The sequence below is a fragment of the Schistocerca serialis genome, chromosome 7, assembly GCF_023864345.2.
Source record: "Schistocerca serialis cubense isolate TAMUIC-IGC-003099 chromosome 7, iqSchSeri2.2, whole genome shotgun sequence".
NCBI classification, from domain to species: domain Eukaryota; kingdom Metazoa; phylum Arthropoda; class Insecta; order Orthoptera; family Acrididae; genus Schistocerca; species Schistocerca serialis.
This window is the reverse complement of record NC_064644.1, coordinates 144,444,732-144,466,421: the sequence shown is the minus strand read 5'-3', so window position 1 is coordinate 144,466,421 and position 21,690 is coordinate 144,444,732. Positions and strand designations below refer to the sequence as shown.

At 39.9% G+C, this 21,690-nt stretch overlaps 1 protein-coding gene across 1 annotated transcript in view; it reads right to left on the bottom strand.

Moving 5' to 3' along the window:
• LOC126412937 (serine/threonine-protein kinase fray2-like) overlaps positions 1-21,690 on the bottom strand; it is a 199,675-nt gene that overhangs the window by 128,202 nt on the left and 49,783 nt on the right. The window contains exon 4 of the mRNA XM_050082828.1: positions 17,262-17,333. Coding sequence (XP_049938785.1) covers positions 17,262-17,333 — 72 coding nt within the window. The remainder of the gene's footprint in view (positions 1-17,261; positions 17,334-21,690) is intronic.

Below are 21,690 nucleotides of genomic sequence, written 5' to 3'. Positions count from 1 at the left end.
ACGTGTCGCCTCGCCCCTATGACTACATCGAGCTATGTTTCATAAACAGTCGTGCATAGCTCCAGTACCTGAGGTACGAATAACCGCAGGTAAAGAGACAATTGGTTTGCTCATATGGACTGCTGTTTCGGAAGACCAATTACGCTCAGCTGTAAACGTGTAAGTAGGCTGTTTAGGTTTTTTTATTGGTAACGCCACCTCTGTATGAAAATCACTGGCTGTGCTGTGTGCAGTCTGTGGCTGCTTTCCATTGTTGTAATACTCGCCATTGTAGTGTTAGGCAGCTGGCTGTGAACAGCGCGTAGCGTTGCGCAGTTGGAGGTGAGCCGCCAGCAGTGGTGGATGTGGGGAGAGAGATGGCGGAGTTTTGAAATTTGTCATGAACTGCTATATTTATATATGATGATATCAAGGTAAATACATTGTTTGTTCTCTATTAATATCTTTCATTTGCTAACTATCCCTATCAGTAGTTAGTGCCTTCCATAGTTTGAATCTTTTATTTAGCTGGCAGTAGTGGCGCTCCTGTATTGCAGTAGCTTGAGCAGCGAAGATTTTTGTGAGGTAAGTGATTTGTGAAAGGTATAGTTTAATGTTAGTCAGGGCCATACTTTTGTAGGGAATTTTGAAAGTCAGATTGCGTTGCGCTAACAAAATATTGTGTATCAGTTTAAGCACAGTCATGTATAATTGTTCAAAGGGGACGTTTCATATGTCGACCCTTAGCCGAGGATACCTCACTGGAATCTTCTGATTTTTTTTGTTGTAGTTTGTGTAATTAGTGTAGATTTTGTTTATTGATAGCGCGTAATCATAGAGAGAATTTCCTTTGTAGTTGTAGTTTTTCACTGTTGTACAGTAAAACAGTTGTGGCATGCATGTAGATTTGCACCAAGTATTTCGCAGCTGCGCTGGCAATTAAGTAGACATTATTTCCATTGCTATGTTATTTTATTTTGCTCTTCAAATTGTGCTTTTCTGTGTTATCGTGTGAAATATTGTGACAATTATGGCGTGTGAAAAACGTAATACTAGGCTCCAAAGTAAACTGAGAAATGACAGTGAAGACGAAAGCAGTGTGTTAGCGCCGCAGAGTAATGAATTAACAAATGTTCAAAGTAGTAATTTCGTAATTGCGCATAGGGGAATGGAGCGGGCGGCAAACAATGGTGTAGACAGTGAAACAGGTAGTGAACAGGGAAGCGTTATCGATCGATTGGTCGGCAACAGCTCGCCTCAGGAATCGGGAATGACAGAACACAATATTGCAAATACTGCAGACTCAGGTTTTGGGTTCTCACCGTTTTCTCAAATGAGTCAAGACACATTTTCCGCTTGTCAAAATATGAATGTTGCCGGTGCAACTTCACTGCCGAAAAGCACTGAGGAACATGTTTCAGACACCAGTGCATTGTTATTACAATTAATGCAACAAATGGGACAAAAGCTTGAAAAGTTAGACACAATGGAACAACACCAGAGACAAACACAGCAACAGTTAGACACAGTGGAACAAAATCTCAAAAAGTTAGACACAATGGTACAACACCAAGGACAAACACAGCAACAGTTAGACACACTGGAACAAAATCAGAGACAAACACAGCAACAGCTTCAAAAGTTAGACTCATTGGAACAAACTCTTGAACAAACGTGTGAAGATTTAACTACTGAGTTACATAACATTGAATCGAAATGTCAAAAAGTCTGTAATGACGTAAAAACTCAAATTTGTGAGCATTTTCAACCTATTTTTTCGCGGCATGAAAAGGAATTACAGAATCACGAAGCAGCCATAAAAGAACTGCAAATTATTGTTCATTAAAATCATGAGACCTTGCAAGCTAAATTTGACTCAGTTGCATCTACCGATTCGGTTACGCAACTTGCAAAAACTCAGGAAAACTTTAAGGACACAGTAGATACTCTGAAACTTGGTTCAGAAAAACACACTGAGGAAATAAGTACACTATCGGAGAAAGTAGCCGAACTTTTGGACCAGTTCACTAATTTATCTACGAAGGTAGATGATAATCTGATTGACGCAAGACCGGTAGTCTTTAATGACACAGAAGAGTACGAACAAATTAGGAAATTCAAACAAAATCAGAATCAAATTAATACGCAACACCAAAGAGAAATCCGGGAAGTACAAGATCAGCTGACTCAGGTAATACAAGAATTACGTATTTCAGAGGCAACTCGCGCTCCAATACGGGAAGAGGGACTTAGAAATACGGAACAACCACAAAATAATAACACTGGACACTTCGGAAGTTATGAAAGAAATTGGCAAGGTGCACCGAATTTTGAAATGGAACCGCCGAAACGACGTAACAATGACCGATATGCGACTCGCCGACATGATGACTTTGACTATAAGCTGTTCATTACTACACGTTAATTCAAAACATTTAAGAATTCTGCCAACAACATTCATCCACAAGCGTGGCTCCATCAATTCTCTCATTGTTTTCCTCCCAACTGGTCAGTAGAACACAGATTAGAATTTATGTGTGGCTACTTGGAGAATGAACCAGCTGTAAGAATGCGATCGGTGATTCACGATTGCCACAGTGAAGGAGAGTTTTACCATGCCTTCCTCTCAGCATATTGGTCTCAAGCCACACAAGACCGTGTAAAACATAGCATCATGATGATGAAACACTTTGAACAATCTGAATTTTCCAGTCTTGTCAAATATTTTGAAGACATGTTGCATAAGAATCAGTATCTTTCAAACCCATACAGCCCCTCAGAACTCATCCGCATTTGCTTAATCAAACTGCCTGAACATTTACGACATATTATTTTGGCAGGACGTTGCAAAGACGACATTGAAGCATTTCAGGGACTTTTACAAGAATTAGAAATTGACACTGACAATCGCGGAACGCGAAACCGGGAAAACAATCACTACAGATCACATCCGTCACAATTCCGTGACGACAGAAGTAATAACTGGACACGACAAGGCTATTCTCACAACACAAATCGTGACCAAAACAGACACCACCCTTATGACAACCGCTGGCAGAATAATAGTTACAGAGAAAGATCGCATTTCCGTAGAAATGAATATGACAGAGATAACCATAGAGACAGACAATATGGTAACCAGAACTGTTATTATCAAGGGAGACAGAATACTTTCGGACGCAACGGTCCAGTGCGCAGTTACGATTCAGGGAGAAATTCTCCACCACATGACCGACAAGAAAGAAACTACAGGAACTACCGACATGACGACAGACGATATAATCATAACGATAGACGTGAATTTCATCAGAACTGGCGGGACTCTAACAGAGCTGGGCCCTCTCAGCAAGGCGAATTTGTAGAAGTTAGGTCTCCTAATCCCAATAACAGCGCGCGCCAACAAAGAGACAGACAATGACTCGCACAGCAGGCAGCTGCATGCGGCCGCTGGCTCAGGGAAAAATAACAAAGACGCTAGCCTTGAGAAAAGATTTAGCATTCTTTACCGATGTAAACAACATGATAATTGCTTTGAAGTTGAAAGTCTGCGTACTAGGAAGAGTAAAGGATTGCACCACACTTCACATGTAAAACCGCTTACTGAGAGATAATCTGCTTTTTAACTTTGTCTTTGCCATATAACTTTTCACTTTACATTACTAGTATGCTGTGTTAGACTTAATAATCTGTTAACATGCAACAATGTTTGAAGTTAAATATCCAGTCTAGAACCTAGGGAACATTTTAAACAGAAGTTATGAATGCATTGTTATAGTGAACAGACGTCACAGTGTTATTGTATTTGTACATTCTTGCTTGTTACTTGCACGATTATGGAACGACTATAAGGCTTACATACTTAGGACACATACTGGTACTGCTAATGAGATTTTAATGCAACATTTTGGTTTACTTGAAAATATATTCTGGATTTAAAGTACTTTCAGTGAGATACCAGATGGCACAGTGGTTAGTTTATGTGACAGCTACACGATTTTATCACGACGCTACTAATGAGTGACAATTTACAATGTTGCTTTTGCAGTGTTTCTGTTTTATATCTGCACAGTTTTTCTGAATTCTTCTGGAAAGTAAAACATGTTTTAGTAGTAACTTTTGTGGTATAGCTACAATCAGACTGCCTTTTGTTTATCATGAGGTAAGTACATTGACTTCTGCAGAACTTGGCTTTCGGAGGACGATAAGTACGACACTTCCACAGAATTATCTTACAGCAAGACGCACATTTAGCGCTACAGGACACGCATTTGAGAGATTTTGTACTTAAGCCATTTATTTTTCAAGATTTTTGAATTACAAAGAAAGTTTTCCATGATATATTTCATTCCATTGCTGTAATCTGTAACACCTGAGGGTATAATTACATTAATCCTCAGGGGGGTATACGCCTACTTTGTGTACCATGTGTTTGGCAACCACAAGGAACCCTAGCTAGTATGGTATTTGCTTATACAACTTTACACATCGGTACCATATTTCTCTAACACACAAATTACACAGCTATCTGATCATGTAACTGAGAGATAAACTTTTTTTATTGCATCAGTGACAGATGTTTACGCAATTACACAGTTGGATAACTTCACACTTATGAAATTGTATTTTGTCTGTACTTTGTGAAATGCTCATATTTTTTCGGAACCATTGTGATACTATGAGAGCTTTGAATGATGTATTTGGTATGGATTCATGATTTTTAAAGTACGTTTGAGGCAGATGACACTTTTGACATGAGCAGAGAATTTTTTTAATTATTGGAGGAAGCTACGACGATTTTGAGATTTGACTGAGGTGTTATGATGTTATTTTTACGACGACGATGTGTATTATGCTGCTGAGGTATGTTTACGATTAATAGTCTGAGGCTATATGAGTTATCTGATTATGCTTCATATTTATAATGACGAAATATTGACGAGTGTCGATGGATACGTATATGTGTAATAAGGTAAGGAGTAATGAATAGTGGGTAGGGACTGTTGACTTGTGAAAAAGGATGTTGGAAACCAAGAATCGTACTTTAAGAGTTATGAAATGTGTGTAAATGCGTGAATGTATCACAATGCTGGCGAAAATTTTTTGGACAACGTTATATTCATAGGATTTTCTTTCTACAGATTTGCAACGCTAATTCTTGACCTGTGAAATATTTTTATGTGAGACTGTCACTGTAGCGGAAACTGGTGTCGTAAATATTTCCGTAAGAAAGTTAAGTGACCACCTGCACGTAATGCGTCGTGGGCACGCAGCTGTGTCAAACACCTGGAGAACAAGCCATTAGGGTGTGCCTTTCCGGAAGCACAGGTAGAAAAAAAAAGAAAAAAGGCAGGCCTTTATCCTCGCCATTGGCATTCCTTTAGAGAAAATATTGCAAATGCGACACCCTCATTACTTCCATTAACCTTGCTATTGACATTCCTTTGTAGAAAGCATCGCAAATATTACACGCTCATTACCTGAAAACATATGATTACTCGTACTTTGTGCTAATTACTGCAATGCTTATGAATTGATGGGAAATATTCGTACATCTGCACACCTGATTATAACAAGTGTCTTTCTATGAGAGTTGAGAGCTACTGACTTACGAAATGCCACATGACTATTGAATGATATTTTTATGCTTTGCTTTTCGTAGTTGCTTATTTCACTTGATATCTGGTTTCCAGCTGTGTTGCAGCATTGCTTTTATAAAATAAAATGCATTTGCTAATGTGAACACTTTCTGTCAACAGATCTATTAAATAATTATTTTATGATCCACATTCTTTAAAAAAGGAGCACTTGGAAAGGAAAGAACAATAAGAAGGAACTAGTAACAGTAACACATAATTTTCTTTTCAAGTACATGGTAATATTTCTTTTTACAATCAGTTGTTGTGGTGCACCACTTTAATTTACATAGACATTAAGATGTGAATATACACTTCCCTTATCTGCATTGTTGTTTTTACTGTAATATCTTTTCTGCTTGAGCTTTGTCATGTATAGATATAAGTTTTATATTTTTTATATTTGCTGCTGCTGTTTGCCAGGCATAGTGCTACTGAATTTTAAATTGTGTTACTCTGTTAAGCTAATTTTACTACTGACTTATTTTTCTTGCTACTGTACATTGGCTCATGTTAGTTGTAATGTTGCATTGCTTGGTAATTTATATTTACTGTAGCTTGCTTTGCAATTTTCCATTTTTTTTGCATTGCTGTTTGTGTTAATTTGTTATGTGCTGCTGCATTGCCTCGTCCCTTAGTTTAGTATCTGAGCTCAGTAGATTTAAGTTAGCTTAAGAGGAGACTATATAAGAAACTAACTATTATAAATTTATAAGAAATGCATTGAGAAGCTATCAGAAAATGGTCTGGCAAAATAAAAAAGATACTGTACAGTGGAGAGAAACTATTATTGACAGAGGATGTGAACAGAATACAGAAAGCAGAGAGAAAAACTATTTTTGACAGAGGATGTGAACGAAATACAGAAGGCAGGCTTAGATAGGACTTTTGGGAATAATGATGAATGAAGGGAGATCTCCAAGAAGCAAAGAAAGTTTTGTTTGCAAAATACTGCAATGAGACAAACCCTGTCCTTTCCTATTGTGTTATCCCACTATGTGTTTGGGTACCCTTGTGTATATATGTTCTTCCTGTCATTATATGTTTGCCTCATCAGACTTTTGTTGTAGAATTTTTCTCATACTCAGCTACATGAACTATGATGAGGAATACTGTTATCCTCAAATATAATTTGCGTTAATAATATGTTATTTACTTTGTAAAGTTGTTAGACATTATTAATTCTGTTTTGTTTTAATGCTCATGTGTAAAGTTGATGTTTCAAAAGTTATTCTGATCTTTTATGTATTTACTTATGTCATAATTCCTGTAACACTGATGTATATGTTTATTTCTATTCTTTTGTAAAGCCCCTATTACTACAAACGTTATCTGTATTATTATGTTTTTAATGATGTGTTTTGTACCTTTGTTATTGTATTCTTATGTTATAAAATTGTAATTGTCACCAGTTCATGATATTATTAACTTGTTAGTTACATTTCACTGCACACGTTTCTGTTGGTCATAGTATATGGACAATATGTGAGAAGTAGGGACTGATAGTGTTTGCACGTGTGTTAATGATTCAGCAAGGGACTGGATAACAGCATTGCTGGTTCTAAGGACAATTTCAAAAACTTTGTGAGTGCACAAGTGGTGGTTTATGGACTTGCTATATTATCCGCAAGACTCTTCAACGGTGATTGTGCACCTGCACAGTCACAACAGATAGCTGCTGGCTATCTCTCCAAGGACTACAGTGGGTCTGCATCTTTGATGACCCACCAGTACCATTATCTCTACAAGGACTACAGTGGGTCTGCATCTATGATGACCCACCATGCCATTATTTCTACAAGGACTGCAGTGGGTCTGCACCTCTGGTGGCCCACCAATACCGTAATCTCTACCAGGACTACAGTGGGTCTGCTCTGTGATGACCTACCTACCAATACTCTTCAAAATTTCGACTGACTCTGCTGTGGGTTTGCTCTGTTGTGGCCCATTACCTGTCTGCATGTCGAGAGTCAGCACTGTCTTTCCATTGGAAGGACAACACTACTTCTTCAAGACTGCATGGAAATCCACTACTTCCGTACATTTTCTTTTACTGCTATTCTCCTGTTATGTACGATTAGGACTGTCTTTATGGACTGTGAGACAATTTTAGCTTTTGACCAACATTGTATCAATAAGTGTGTGCATTTGATTTCTTTGTTATTGTAATTATGAAAAAAAATTTTCAAATCTGTATTGGCCACTGCCCAATCCAATTTGTAAAATTTTTTGTGGGGAGCATGGGGGCTATGTAAGTAGGCTGTTTAGGTTTTTTTATTGGTAACGCCACCTCTGTATGAAAATCACTGGCTGTGCTGTGTGCAGTCTGTGGCTGCTTTCCATTGTTGTAATACTCGCCATTGTAGTGTTAGGCAGCTGGCTGTGAACAGCGCGTAGCGTTGCGCAGTTGGAGGTGAGCCGCCAGCAGTGGTGGATGTGGGGAGAGAGATGGCGGAGTTTTGAAATTTGTCATGAACTGCTATATTTATATATGATGATATCAAGGTAAATACATTGTTTGTTCTCTATTAATATCTTTCATTTGCTAACTATCCCTATCAGTAGTTAGTGCCTTCCATAATTTGAATCTTTTATTTAGCTGGCAGTAGTGGCGCTCCTGTATTGCAGTAGCTTGAGCAGCGAAGATTTTTGTGAGGTAAGTGATTTGTGAAAGGTATAGTTTAATGTTAGTCAGGGCCATACTTTTGTAGGGAATTTTGAAAGTCAGATTGCGTTGCGCTAACAAAATATTGTGTATCAGTTTAAGCACAGTCATGTATAATTGTTCAAAGGGGACGTTTCAAACGTTAGTTACCGCCGCATGGTGTAAGATGTTGGAAATGCTGAGAAAATTAAGGGTAAGCTATAGGGAAATACGGGTACTATACATTATGTATTTGAGGAGACAATAGGAGTGAAGGACCAAGTACGAAGTGCACGGAATAGAAACAGTGTATGAGGGGCAAGTAGTCTTTAACTCCTAGTGTTAAATCTACACATCCAAAAATAAATGAGGGAATTGAGGAAGATTCAAGAGTGGGATTAAAATTCAGGATGAAACGATTAATGATAAGTCACTAATGACGTTGCTACCCACAGTGAAAGTGAAGGCGACTTCATTATCTACTGAATGGAATGACCAGTCTAATGATTACTGAGTATGGACTGACAGTAAATCGAAGAAAGGCGAAAGTAATCAGAGGTAGCTGAAATGAGAACAGCGATGAAATTGACATCGGAATTGGTGATGACGCAGTAAATGCGTTTATGAATTCTGCTACCTAAGTAGCAAAACAACTCATAACGAACGAATCATGTGGGCATAAAAAGAAGACTGGCGCTGGAAAAAGTGTATTCCTCGCCAAGAGAAGTCTACTAGTATGAAACACTAGCTTAATCTGAGAAAGAAATTACGGAGAATGTATGTTTGGAGCACAGCATTGTATGGGAGTGAAACATTGACTGTGGGAAACCGGAACAGAAGACAATCGAAGCATTTGACATATGATGATGCAGAAGAATGTTGAAAATTAGGTGGAATGATAAGGAGTTTTATTAGAACCAAAAAAATACAAAAGTTCAACAAATGTCCGACAGATGGCGCTCCACCTGATCACAATAGCAATAATTAGCTTAACAAAGTAAGACAAAGCGAAGATGATGTTCTTTACAGGAAATGCTCAAAATGTCCACCATCATTCCTCGACAGTAGCTGTAGTCGAGGAATAGTGTTGTGAACAGCACTGTAAAGCATGTATGGAGTTATGGTGAGGCATTGGCGTCAGATGTTGTCCTTCATCATCCCTAGAGATGTCGGTCGATCACGACACACTTGCGACTTCAGGTAACCCCAAAGCCAATAATCGCTCGGACTGAGGTCTGGGGACCTGGGAGGCCAAGCACGACGAAAGTGGCGGGTGAGCACACGATCATCACCATGCGGCGCGCGTAAGAGATCTTTCACGCGTCTAGCAATATGGGGTGCATCCTGCATAAACATCGTACGTTTCAGCAGGTGTTTATCATCCAGGCAGGGGATGATGCGATTCTGTAACATATCTGCTTACCTCTCACCCGTCACGGTAACAGTTACAAACCAGAATCACGCATTTCCTCGAAGAAAATAGACCCGATAACAGCAGATGTGGTAAATCAAACCCATACCGTGACTATCTCGTCGTGTAATGGAGCTTCCACGATAATTCTAGGATTTTCGGTAACCCAAATTCTGCAGTTGTGGGCAATGACCGACCCTCGGAGCGTGAAATGAGCTTCGTCGGTCCACAACACGTTACTCAACCAATCGTCATCTTCCGCCATCTTTTGAAACGGCCACACCGCAAATGCCCTCCGCTTCACTAAATCTCCAGGTAACAGTTCATGATGCCGATAGATTTTGTACGGATAGCATCGGAGGGTACGCCTAAGTGCTAACCAAACAGTAGTGTATGGGATGCCGTTGCGACGTGCGACTGCACGAGCGCTGACTTCCCCGTGCACAGACGAACCCGCTACAGCCTCCATTTCTTCCTGAACTGTCTCAGCAGCTTTACGCCTTGTGCTCGGTCGGCCACTACGGGGTTTATCGTCTAAACAACCCGTGACTTCGAACTTCGAAGTCATTCTCGCCACAGCTGCATTTGTCAACGGACCTTTACCCGTTCGAATCCCCTTCCTATGGCGATAGGATCGTAGCGCTGAACTAGCACATTGCCCATTCTAATAATACAGCTTCACTAAAAGTGCCTGTTCAGGTAACGTCAACATGCTGCGACTGCTGGCGCATCTGATTCTCTCTCTCATTACAGCTCCTTTTATACTCGATTGTCATGTGCAGTCACTGACGTTTTGCTGTCCAGCGCCATCTGTCGGACATTTTGTGAACTATTTTTTTTTTTTTGTTCTAATAAAATCTCATGTCATTCCAAGCCTGAGTGTCAATTTTTACTCATCTATCTACACTATTTAGTGGTTTATTAAGTTTATAAATTTATACTGACTTTTTGATTACCCGCTACATGGAAAACAGTGACAACAAGAAGGGGCAGGCTGATAGGACATCTGTGAAGACAACAGCGAATAACTTCCGTGGTATCAGAAGGAGCTTCACAGGATGAAAATTTGTAGGGGAAGACAGAGATTGGAATACATCCAGCAAATAATTGAGGGCGTTGGTTGCAAGTGCGACTGTGAGATTGACACAGGAGAGGAATTCGTGGTGGGCTGCAGCAGGTCATCGAGACGACTGATGACTAAAACGAAAAAAAGTGTGTTAACAGAAAACAAAGGGCTGGCATGATTGTATCGCAGAACTGTTTCTAGATTTTCTTTTACTGAAAAACTTTTCGAAAGGATCAGTTTACATTTGGAGAGAATACAGCCATCATCCTCGTATATGAAAGCGTAGCATAAATTGCTTCTGAAATTGGTTATACGAAAGTAACTAAAACGCAACTGTTTCCTGGACTTTATTTAACCAATAATTGTAACTACACGTAAAAGAATGTTTGTGCATACTAACTGAAACAAAACCTGTATACTGTACGTCATAGCGTGTAATATTTTCTTTTAAAATTATACGTATGGGAGAGGAATGTAGCCTAGATATTTTGAGATTAGGATCTAATGATCGCAAATGGACAGGTTTTGATCAACGTAACCAACGCTCATCTTATGGCAACTACTTATGGGAATAACAGTGTGTGTATTACAACGCAATCCACTTATACGTTTGAACACGATGTTGAGATTCATTTGGCGCTATTGCTGCCATATGATTCTCTACAAAATCTTGGCCATTTCTCTATCGCTTGAGAGCCCACAATTGTAGCATGTCTGTCCACATCGAAATATTTCATCGGTCTCGTGTGATATCAACCGCGCGACTTCTCCCTGTTAGTTGCCACACTAGATACGTCTCTGTAAGTTTCTGTTACGAATACTATTTAATGCTTGCAACGAACCACACACGGACTGTTGACAGTGATCATCTCCACCATGGAAACATGTAAGTGAGTACTATGTCCTTTTATCAAAATAGTGCAACTACTGTAAATTCGGAAAGCTGTGTTTTGTTTTGTAGCTCAGGCAATATGCAGGAATGGGCCTGTTCCTTAAAGAACTGTCATCTGACTGGTTTGATGTGGTTCGTCACGAATTTCCCTACTCAGTCAACCTCTTCAGCTCAGGGTAGCACCTGCACCCATTGTCCTGCATTATTTGTTGTATAATATATTCCTGTCTCTGACTTCAGCTATTGCTTTATTCTCTGGAGTTCACGCAAGTACAAGGGAAGTTATCCCTTGATGTCGTACCACATGTCCTCCGTCCTCTCATTCAGGAGTGCTAGGTCTGCAGGTCCGCAGGAGAGCTTCTGCGAAGTTTGGAAGGTAGGAGACGAGGTACTGGCAGAAGTGAAGCTGTGAGGACGGGGCGTGAGTCGTGCTTGGGTAGATCAGATGGTAGAGCGCTTGCCCGCGAAAGGCAAAGGTCCCGAGTTCGAGTTTCGGTCCGGCACACAGTTTTAATCTGCCAGGAAGTTTCATGTCAATGTCAGTCAACAGTCAACATGTCCTTGTTAACACTGCGTTCCACAAACGCCCTGGTGCGGTGTAATAAAGGTCAGGCTGCAGAGAGTATCTGTCCATTCACTCACTCCGGCAGTTATTGAAAATATCCGTGAGTAGGCGTGCGTTGGTGTATAGTTGGTCGTATTCCTGTAAAGTAGGGGTGCCGATCTCCTGCCAAACATTCACCACATTCCTATGCTCAGCATCCATTATGCCAGTTCCTGTAAGAAACTTGTGAATGCAGTTACATTGAGCAGTATGGTTCCGTCGAGTCTCTTCTTCAAATTTAATTATTTGTACGGAAGATACCATTCTTCGTCATAAGCTGAAACTTTGCATAATCGGCATGTGCAGCTCCTGAAACGTTACCTCGGGAGGTTACTGAAGAGTGCATAAAATGTATGGAATTCGGGAAGTTGAACGCAATTTTTGGTGTGATTCGTTTGGAGAACAAGATGTATTTTTCAGCGTATCTACCTTATCTCCTCTCAGACCGAAATCACCCAACTGTTCAAGAAGGAAGTGAGCACGTAAATCGTCCAAATTACGAAAGAAAGTGGATATGTGTTATGGAAGTTGAACTGCGATGAGGAGGGTTCTCATTGGATCACAATGGCTTGTGCTTGCAGTTTCCGAGTTTCTACCCAAAAGCCATAAAAATATGAGAATCACCTGCGGTCACTTCATGACAATGGTGTTACAGTAAATCCGGTCAATACTGAGTGTAAATTCTTGAGCTCTGCGAGCAACCATCTAACAGGATAATAACAAACACATGATTTGAATTGCTTAAGGCTAGAATACAAGACATGACTGGCATACAAACTGATACCCAGGTGCATAAGGTAAGCGCTGTTCTCTGATTGTAGTATGGGACGCATTTGGTATCCTTCACAATGCACCACAGGAGCTTGCAGGCACTCTAAACCTGTGTAAACGACGAAGGGACACTGCTTCTGGTGAGGACAATATTGAACTTCGAGAACTTTTTTGCCTAGTAGACATGTCGACATCTACCAGTCACAGGTTAGTGGAATCAATCCGATGCTTTTCCAAATACTTAACATATGTAAATAAGTAATTCATTTCATTGGAAAGTAAGCGGGACATGCCTTTTATCTAATGGTAGTGTTGCATCGTATGTCCAGAGACAGCAACAACTTTACGTTGAAAGGTGGCTACACTGAGCCACAGCGCCAGAGAGTGCGCCAAAGAGTTTTATCCCGCCGCCTCCACTAGTAGTGCTTGTTGGAAAGTCCCAGTAGTCAGTCGTTGTTGAGATGTGGTGGTAGTTAGTGCTTTGGAGAGAGGATGTTGATACCTGTACTATTTGAGGCCATGTTGTGTGCAGATGTTTTGATGGGAAAGACACCAGATGCTGTTCGAATGGAGATATTGTAATGATCAGAATACTTTTCGTCAATATATATAAAGATAAAGAAATTTTTTTTTATTTTTTTATTTCAAATGTGTGAAACAATAATGCCCCTTGGTCACAGGTTCAGTCAACAAAACATTTGGCTCGTGTTCTTGTAATAGACTGTATTTCTGGTTTCGATGTGCAATTACAGTATTTCTGTTTTTTTTTAACTACTTCAGTATAAATGGTATTTAAAATATCTTGTCTTATTGAGGAAGAACCGTGCCAGATGTGTACGTTGAATCACACTTCCACACACAGAACAGTTACACATGTGCTTTGGTTTCGTAGGTGTTATAGTTGCTGGGGACTTAATTAATTAATTGTGTTAACGGAAATTTTCTTTCATTCTTTGTTATTATTCTATGCAGTCAGATTGCGTACTAATACCAGTCAGGGCCAACCGTTTACGAGACTTTGTAATCGGGCAGACAGCTACTAAAATATAAATTATTTTCATTTATTTAATTTAGCCCCCATGCAACGTGTCTCGGACACTGACGGGCTATTTTTGAAAATTAAAAGGGCCCACCTACTCTATACCTTTTGTGTTCTGTACCGTGTGCTCTTCGTCTTCTTATGACTTGCTTTTCATTTACCTGCACAACCTCAACAGGAACTGAAGAGTTTGTATTCAGCCTTTCAGATTTTCTCAGGTTCTGATGTTTCATTGGGAATGAGACGCCAATGCAGTTATGATGCCCACATTAGATGTTGGTCGTACGCTCAGGATCAGAGATACAATTTCTATTACACACCAGAAGCGAGCATGCAATGCAAAATTCATGCTCCTTAGCAGTATTTTGGATATTAATGCATGCAATTTAGCAGCTACATCTATTGGAAGAGGGACAAAACTGCACTTTCAATTACTGGACCATGGGCATGCAAGTCCACAGAGACAGAATACATGGCTGAATGCCTTACCAGACTCCTTTCCCGCATTTCAAAAACATGGCCCAGTGTGATACTGTTGGTAAAAGTTCTGAATCATTCTGCAGTTGGCTTACCCTGTGACATCACACCATTATCACCTAGAATGAAGACATTGGATTGCTTACTTCAACACCGTTACTACCTTCCTTCAGTAGATGTATGCGTTCACAGCATAGAACGGTGCATCACTTATTGGTGGGATAAAGAGGGTCCTTGACGTTTCTGGGATGCTCGCTATCCGACATCGGCTAACATGTGTTAAGAAAACTATTAGGGTGTCAGTAATTTTCATTAGGATTATCTATACATCCATGCAAGATGTGATACCCAAAAAGTCAGGAGCCCCAGTGCGGTCCAGCGTAGGCACATGATTTACCTGGTGGCCGTTAAGAGGGTTGGATTGTAATCTGCTGCCAGGTCCACATCTAAAGATGGCCCAGGGTGCACAAGATGTAGCACAGAGCATGGAAACATGTTGATGTTGTCAGTCTATACCTGAATGATCATCATGTCGACAGTCCCAGGTGCAATACCAGTGCAGTAGCCCCTTAGGATGATGAAATCTACAGTCTCGCTTATGATAATGAAAACTGCGTCTTGGATGGTGTTGGTGCAAGCCCATCTCCAAACATTTCCATCAATCCTGTAAAGGAAGAAGGGACACCGATAAGTGTCACGCCTGTGGGATTGTATTACATTACGAAAATTTTACACCACGACCACACAACAAGACTTGTATTTTCTACTATACACTTTCGTATTTTATTTACTATGAACCTCTGTACAACCTATGGCCTTTTACTGTACAAACATGCACGCTATTTCGTAAATGTATTCAATAAAGAGGGCACTGATGATGTCCACCATGGAGCTTATCTGCATAATCTTTTGTGAGAAGCTGGCTTAGTTTGAACTTACCTGCGAGTTGGAACGTTCTTCACTATGAACACCTTTTCTTGATTTTATATTTTGCACATGGTTATATTAGTCCACTGAACTTAGTCTTGGTATGTATTTGACTTCATATAACCCAATTTATCTATCGCAAATTGACACATATGTTTGTGCATTCAGATTTCACTTTATTTGCTTTTATTTTATCTGAGCACTGATGGTCACTCTGTGTTTGAAAAGGGTACGCAATAATTTTTCAGATTCATACGACAAATGCTGGAATTTACGTTGTTTGCAATACTGTGTCTGTGTGAGACATACGCAGATATAAATAATAATAGTTCCCGATACTTACATTGAGAAGTATCGGCATTGGAATAGCCACATAGGGATTTCAGCCGTCCATCATCCTCAGCAGTGATCGGAATACTGGCTTCTAATATTCTACTAACTGAAGTGATGAATGAAAATTTATACCATGACTGGAATTCGAACCTCGCTCTACCGCTCACTAGTCAGATACGCTGACCACTGTGCCATCCTGGCACAGTGGTTTTTCACAGCTGCATGGACTACCTTAGCACAGATTCCTCCTGAATGAAAATTTCCATTCACGTCTCAGCGCCCTTTGTATTCCCCCTAAACCCAAGCAGCACGACAGAGGCCCTCCAACTGTTTTGGAGCATCATCTCAGATTCCAATGAAATGAGGGAACCTGCTTGAAACACAGGCATAGATGCTTCAATCAAAAGAATTTATATGGACTCAGAGATTTATTCAAGTCCTAAACATGAACGACGTAAAGATGCAGATTGAAGTGACGAATGAAAATCGTACCAAGGCTGTGATTTAAATCTGTCTCTTGCTCACTAGGCTCATGCACCAGCCATTGCTAGCACAGTGGATTTGTGTAACTGCAGAGACTACCCTATCTCATTCCACCTCATTCCAAATTACCATTCCTGCATAGAGAGTAGAAGATCTGCGTTCAGATCTCAGCCTTGACACAAGTTTTCATTCATTTTTTCAGTCTGCATGTACACATCACAGATTCTTGACACTAGAAAAGATCTCTGGAAGCATATAGCTTCATTTTAATGTTTTTGTCAAAATCTGCGTCAATATCAATGTGAGCATGTGCAGTGTCATTTGGGTTAATGGGTTCTCATATTTCACCCAACTCAACATAAGGATCGATCTCAGTGTGATCTGTGTGGTATTATTTGGATCCAGTATTTTATCCAGTTCAGTATCAGCATTCAATCTCAATAAAAGGTGGTGTGTCACCAACAGCAGCTGGAAGATAAAAAGAAACACATATCATAAGTAATGCACAAAATCATAAATTCCATATCGAGAAAAAGTAAATTACAAACATATGACAGGGTCCCACTCCTGTATGGAGATTTAGGCGTCCACCCTACTACACATCCCTAAGATCTTGTCCAGGTCTCCTGCAGAATTCAAAAACTGATAACATTTCTTAAACATAATTTACATTTTTGAGGGTCATGAAAGATCATGTTAGGCACCTGATCAACCTCACTATATGTTTCTATGATCATACCCAATAATCTTAGAAAGCATCAGTAACGTTATATACATTGCTTATGTATTAAGGGGCCTGGAGACTCACATTAAGAACCAGATCAACTCCAGCTATCTATGAAAAAAATATGCTTTGCATGTATCAACATGCACACATCCATACACACACTCACTCACACACACACACACACACACACACACACACACACACACACACACAGACAGAGAGAGAGAGAGAGAGAGAGAGAGACAGAAAATGGCTCATATTCTTTTTTTACTCACCTCCATATTTTGCTGCAGGCAGTGTGGCAGGTGTATCTTCCATTCCAGTGGCTGATACCTCATTGAAAAATTCTGCGACAAAGAAAAAGCGTTATGTTACATAATCTTACTAGTATTCACATATATAGGGAGAGAGGGAGGGAGAGAGGGACGGGGGGACAGAGGGAGACAAATGACACTCACAAAATTCTCGTGTTCATAGTTATGGAATAGTATCGTGTAGCTCCATTAGCTCTTCTAATTCTGTGTCATTTAGTGAGTGTCTACATAAGGGCAGGCTTACCCATGAGGCAGCAAGATTGGGCCTAGTAAGAGTGCCATGTACATCTGTTTTTATAAAACTGCCAGTGGTGGAAATGTATCAAGGTGCTTCATCAGTGCCACTGAGATACAAGAGATAGTGACCAAATAATAAAATAAGATTGTGTGGTACATATGCCCACTTCTCGCTTTCTCGTTTGCTGCTCTCCTGCCGATGGTGGCACTATTTGAAACACTACCACATTAAATTTACTGCCGGCCACAGAGCAAGATGTGCTGTTGCAGGTGTTTAATGGGTTGACACAGCTATATGTGGCTCTCTTCAGCACCTTATCCTGTAGTGGAATGGATTTCCTGTCTACAGTATGCATGTACATTGGAATACAGGGGATTTTATGGTGAACACTGATGTAGCTCTTACTATTTATGGATAGAAGGTCCACTTGTTATTAAAAATACTTTTTCTTCATGTGACCCAACAATAAAAAGCGGACCTTATGTCTAATACTCTTAACCGAAAACATGACGAATTCAAGAGCAGAAAGTCAAAATGATTATTATATAGCTCTTACCGTTTTTACTTGTGAACATTTCCGTTTAGTAGGATATATTAAAATGCTTAAATGTGAGTGGAGTGTTGTGCCTATATGTCGCACTGCCGGTTCATACATATTAACTTTTATACACAACATGAATAGTAAATCTGAGTGATGCTTTTTTCCCCTTGGATGGATAGTTCTACATGCTGACTGACACATATTGTTCCATATTCTCCTTAGACTCGATGGACATGCACTTACCAGCTTAGCTGACAATCTAGAACATACTGGATCAAGTAACTTGTATAGATAAGATTATTAAATTGATTGTCTTGTAGATTGGCGGACTGTCTCACTATACAGTTTCATTGTTTGCGTAATATCCCCTGCAGTGATGATATGATTACTGAGTATTGCTGATGTATAGTTAGCATTTCTTTGGAACAGAAGGGCAGTTTGCATAGATGTCTTTCATAGATGTATCCATTCGTCTGTAGAAAACATGTCTGTATCACTATATTGTTGATTTTCGGAAACTATCATTGGGCAGAACTCATGATTCAACATCATTCCCATATTGATGCTTTCACTGCTACCGATATTATGCCTGTATGTCAAGTTAAATAATATTTCATGTCGAGAAGCATTTCCTCACGAGAGGGTGTAATATTATGCATTGTGAGAGGCTTACCACTTGAGACTTCCTACATGACTGGATGAATGAAGTACATTTATATAATATTAGCTGCAGCAAATACAATTTTCAAAAAATATTTTGTGTGTGTTGACAGCAAGTCAGTGGGATTATTTTTCTATTCGTGAATCAAGCACCTTACCGTAATAGCTATGGCTACTACAGGTACTTATTAACTATTAATTCACATTTGAATGCTGACTGCTGCTAGAGGAAGGAAGCGGCGCAAGTATTATCTCCTCCTTGGCAGCATAAGTCCACTAAATATGATGCTGCTGTAAGCTCATCCAGCTTGTGCAATGTTCTTAGGTTAGGGTGGTGGCCATCATGATGCAAAGGTTTGCAGGTGACTGTGTCGGGAGGCTGATGGGGCAGTGCTTACCTGTCAGCCTGTGGAATGGTTGGGTGGCCTTCCCTGCCAGCCTGCCCCATGGCGAATATTAGCCGCTGTGCCACTGCAAATTACAATACTGCTTGGAGCGCAAGAGAATGTGGATCCACAGTTCAGTGTATCTTAGTAGAGGGAGTAACGCAGGAGTTGATAATCCGTGGTAAGTGGCAATATTTCGTATAACATGTTTTAACATTCTTCTTATTTGGGCAAACTCGGCCATCTCCGGTGAGTTGCAAAACATTAGACTGATGAATGGGGTTGGAGGGCAATATGAAAAATTAAGTAGGATATTTTATTGATATACATTCCATTGTCTCTCTATTTTGCAATATTTTACCTGTAATTAGTTTCTACACCCAGAGCGGGTGCGCAAATTTTTGTAACTCAAGTGGGCCTGAGGTGTACTTTGTACACTTCTATGGAACAGCTGTCTTAATGTTACGAGAGTAAACATGTATAAGCAAAGTCTAATCTTAGTTTAAGTAAACGATAATCAATTAAAATTACATTATGAGAGCCAAATTATCAAAATTACATTATACGAGCTGTTGAATTAAACAATAATGAAATAACCTTTCATTATATCACTCTGTCGCTGCGTACAAGCTTTAAACTAAAGTAATGAACCACACCAAGCATTTAACAGCGCAGTAGCAGTAGAATTTATTCGATTGCTAATTATCTCGTACACAGCTGCCTCATTGTGGGATTTCGCCATTAACATGAAACCTATGTCACTTCCTTAAACGGATCTTTATTTTTTTCCTCACTTTTGTCGCTGTTTATTGCATATTACTGCTGTTCAATTGCACGTGTGATAGTACAACTTAGCACTGTGTTAGCTGAGGCAGTATTGAAGGAATGCGTGTGAGCTTTCATTTGTAATACAACAATGGAATAAAACAAGGTAAGGTTATTTGTGGATGGCGCACTTTATACATAGGAGCGCCTACGAGAGGGTTATAGGTGATAAATTCAGACTGAATCACACGCAACCCTGTAGGAGCAGTAGCATACAGGGGTATGTCTCTGCCTATACTGCTTCTACCGGTTTTCTGCTTAAGAGAGTTAACCATTGTAGACTTTGGCAATGGATAAATGCAGGGCATTTGTAAATTGTTACAGTTGCCTCGTATTTACACTCTGATTGAGTCAATAAACTATGTAGCTCTGACGTACAGCTGCCAGCAACATAATCTCTCGCAGTTCAAGCAAATAGCCGAGATTTGTATGTTTAGTGTATATGCATGGGTCTCTTGAAGTTATTAACAACATGTATTTTCTACGCTTATCGACTATACACACCGCGCGGCTGCTACGGTCGCATGTTCGAATCCTGCCTCGGGCATGAATGTGTGTGATGTCCTTAGGTTAGTTAGGTTTAAGTAGTTCTAAGTTCTAGGGGACTGATGACCACAGGTGTTAAGTCCCATAGTGCTCAGAGCCATTTGAACCATTTTGACTATACACAACTTTCTCCCAGAAGTCTACATCCAAAAGGATACTCTGCTTGGAAGAGGCTTCATCAAACTACCTTCACATTAGTATCCTATTATTCGACTCTTGTACAGCGCATGGAAAAAGTGAACATCTTTCCATGCGAAACCTGATTTCCCTTATTTTATTATTTCTCCCTATGTAGGTCGGCGTCAACAAAATATTTTCGCATTCGGAAGAGAAAGTTGGTTTTGAAACGTCGTGATAAGATACCGGCGCAATAAGAAACGCATTTGTTTTGATGATGTCCGCCCGAAATCCTGTGTCATGTCCGTAACGTATTCCTTATTTCTCGATAATACAAACCGCGCTTCTCTTCTTTGAACTTTCTCTGTGTACTCAGTTAACCGTGTCTAGTAAGGATCCAACACCGTGCAGCAGTACTTCCAAAGAAGAGGGACAAACGTAGTGTACACAGTCTCTCCAGTACACCTGTTGCATTTTCTAAGATTCTGGCAGTAAAACGCAATAAATCACATCATCTTCTGTTTGTTCTTTCCAACTGAAGTTGTGGGTAATTGTAATTCCTAGGTTTTTAGTTGAATTTACAGCCTTTAGATTTGATTGATTTATCGTGTAACTCAAGTTTAACGGGTTCTTTTTAGCACTCAGGTGGATTACCTTACATTTATCGTTAGTTACGGTCAACTGCAAATTTTCGCGCCACACACATATCTTTTCTAAATCGTTTTGCAATTTGTTTTTATCTTCTGATGAATGGACGATAAACGATAGCTTAATCTGCAAGCAACTTAACAGGCTGCTCATATTTACTCCCAAATCGTTTATGTAGGTAAGGAACAGTAGGTGGTCTATAACATACCTTGGAGAACGCCAGAAATTACTTCTGTTTCACTGGTTTACTTTCCTTAAGTAACTGCTAATTGTGACCTCTGACAGTTACATAACTGAGACGATATTCCATAAGCACACAGTTTGGCTGCAAGCAGATAGTGAGGTACAGTGTTAAAAGCCTTAAGGAAACCTAGAAATGAGGAACAAATTTTAAATCCGTTGTCAACAGCACTCAGCACTACTTGTGAG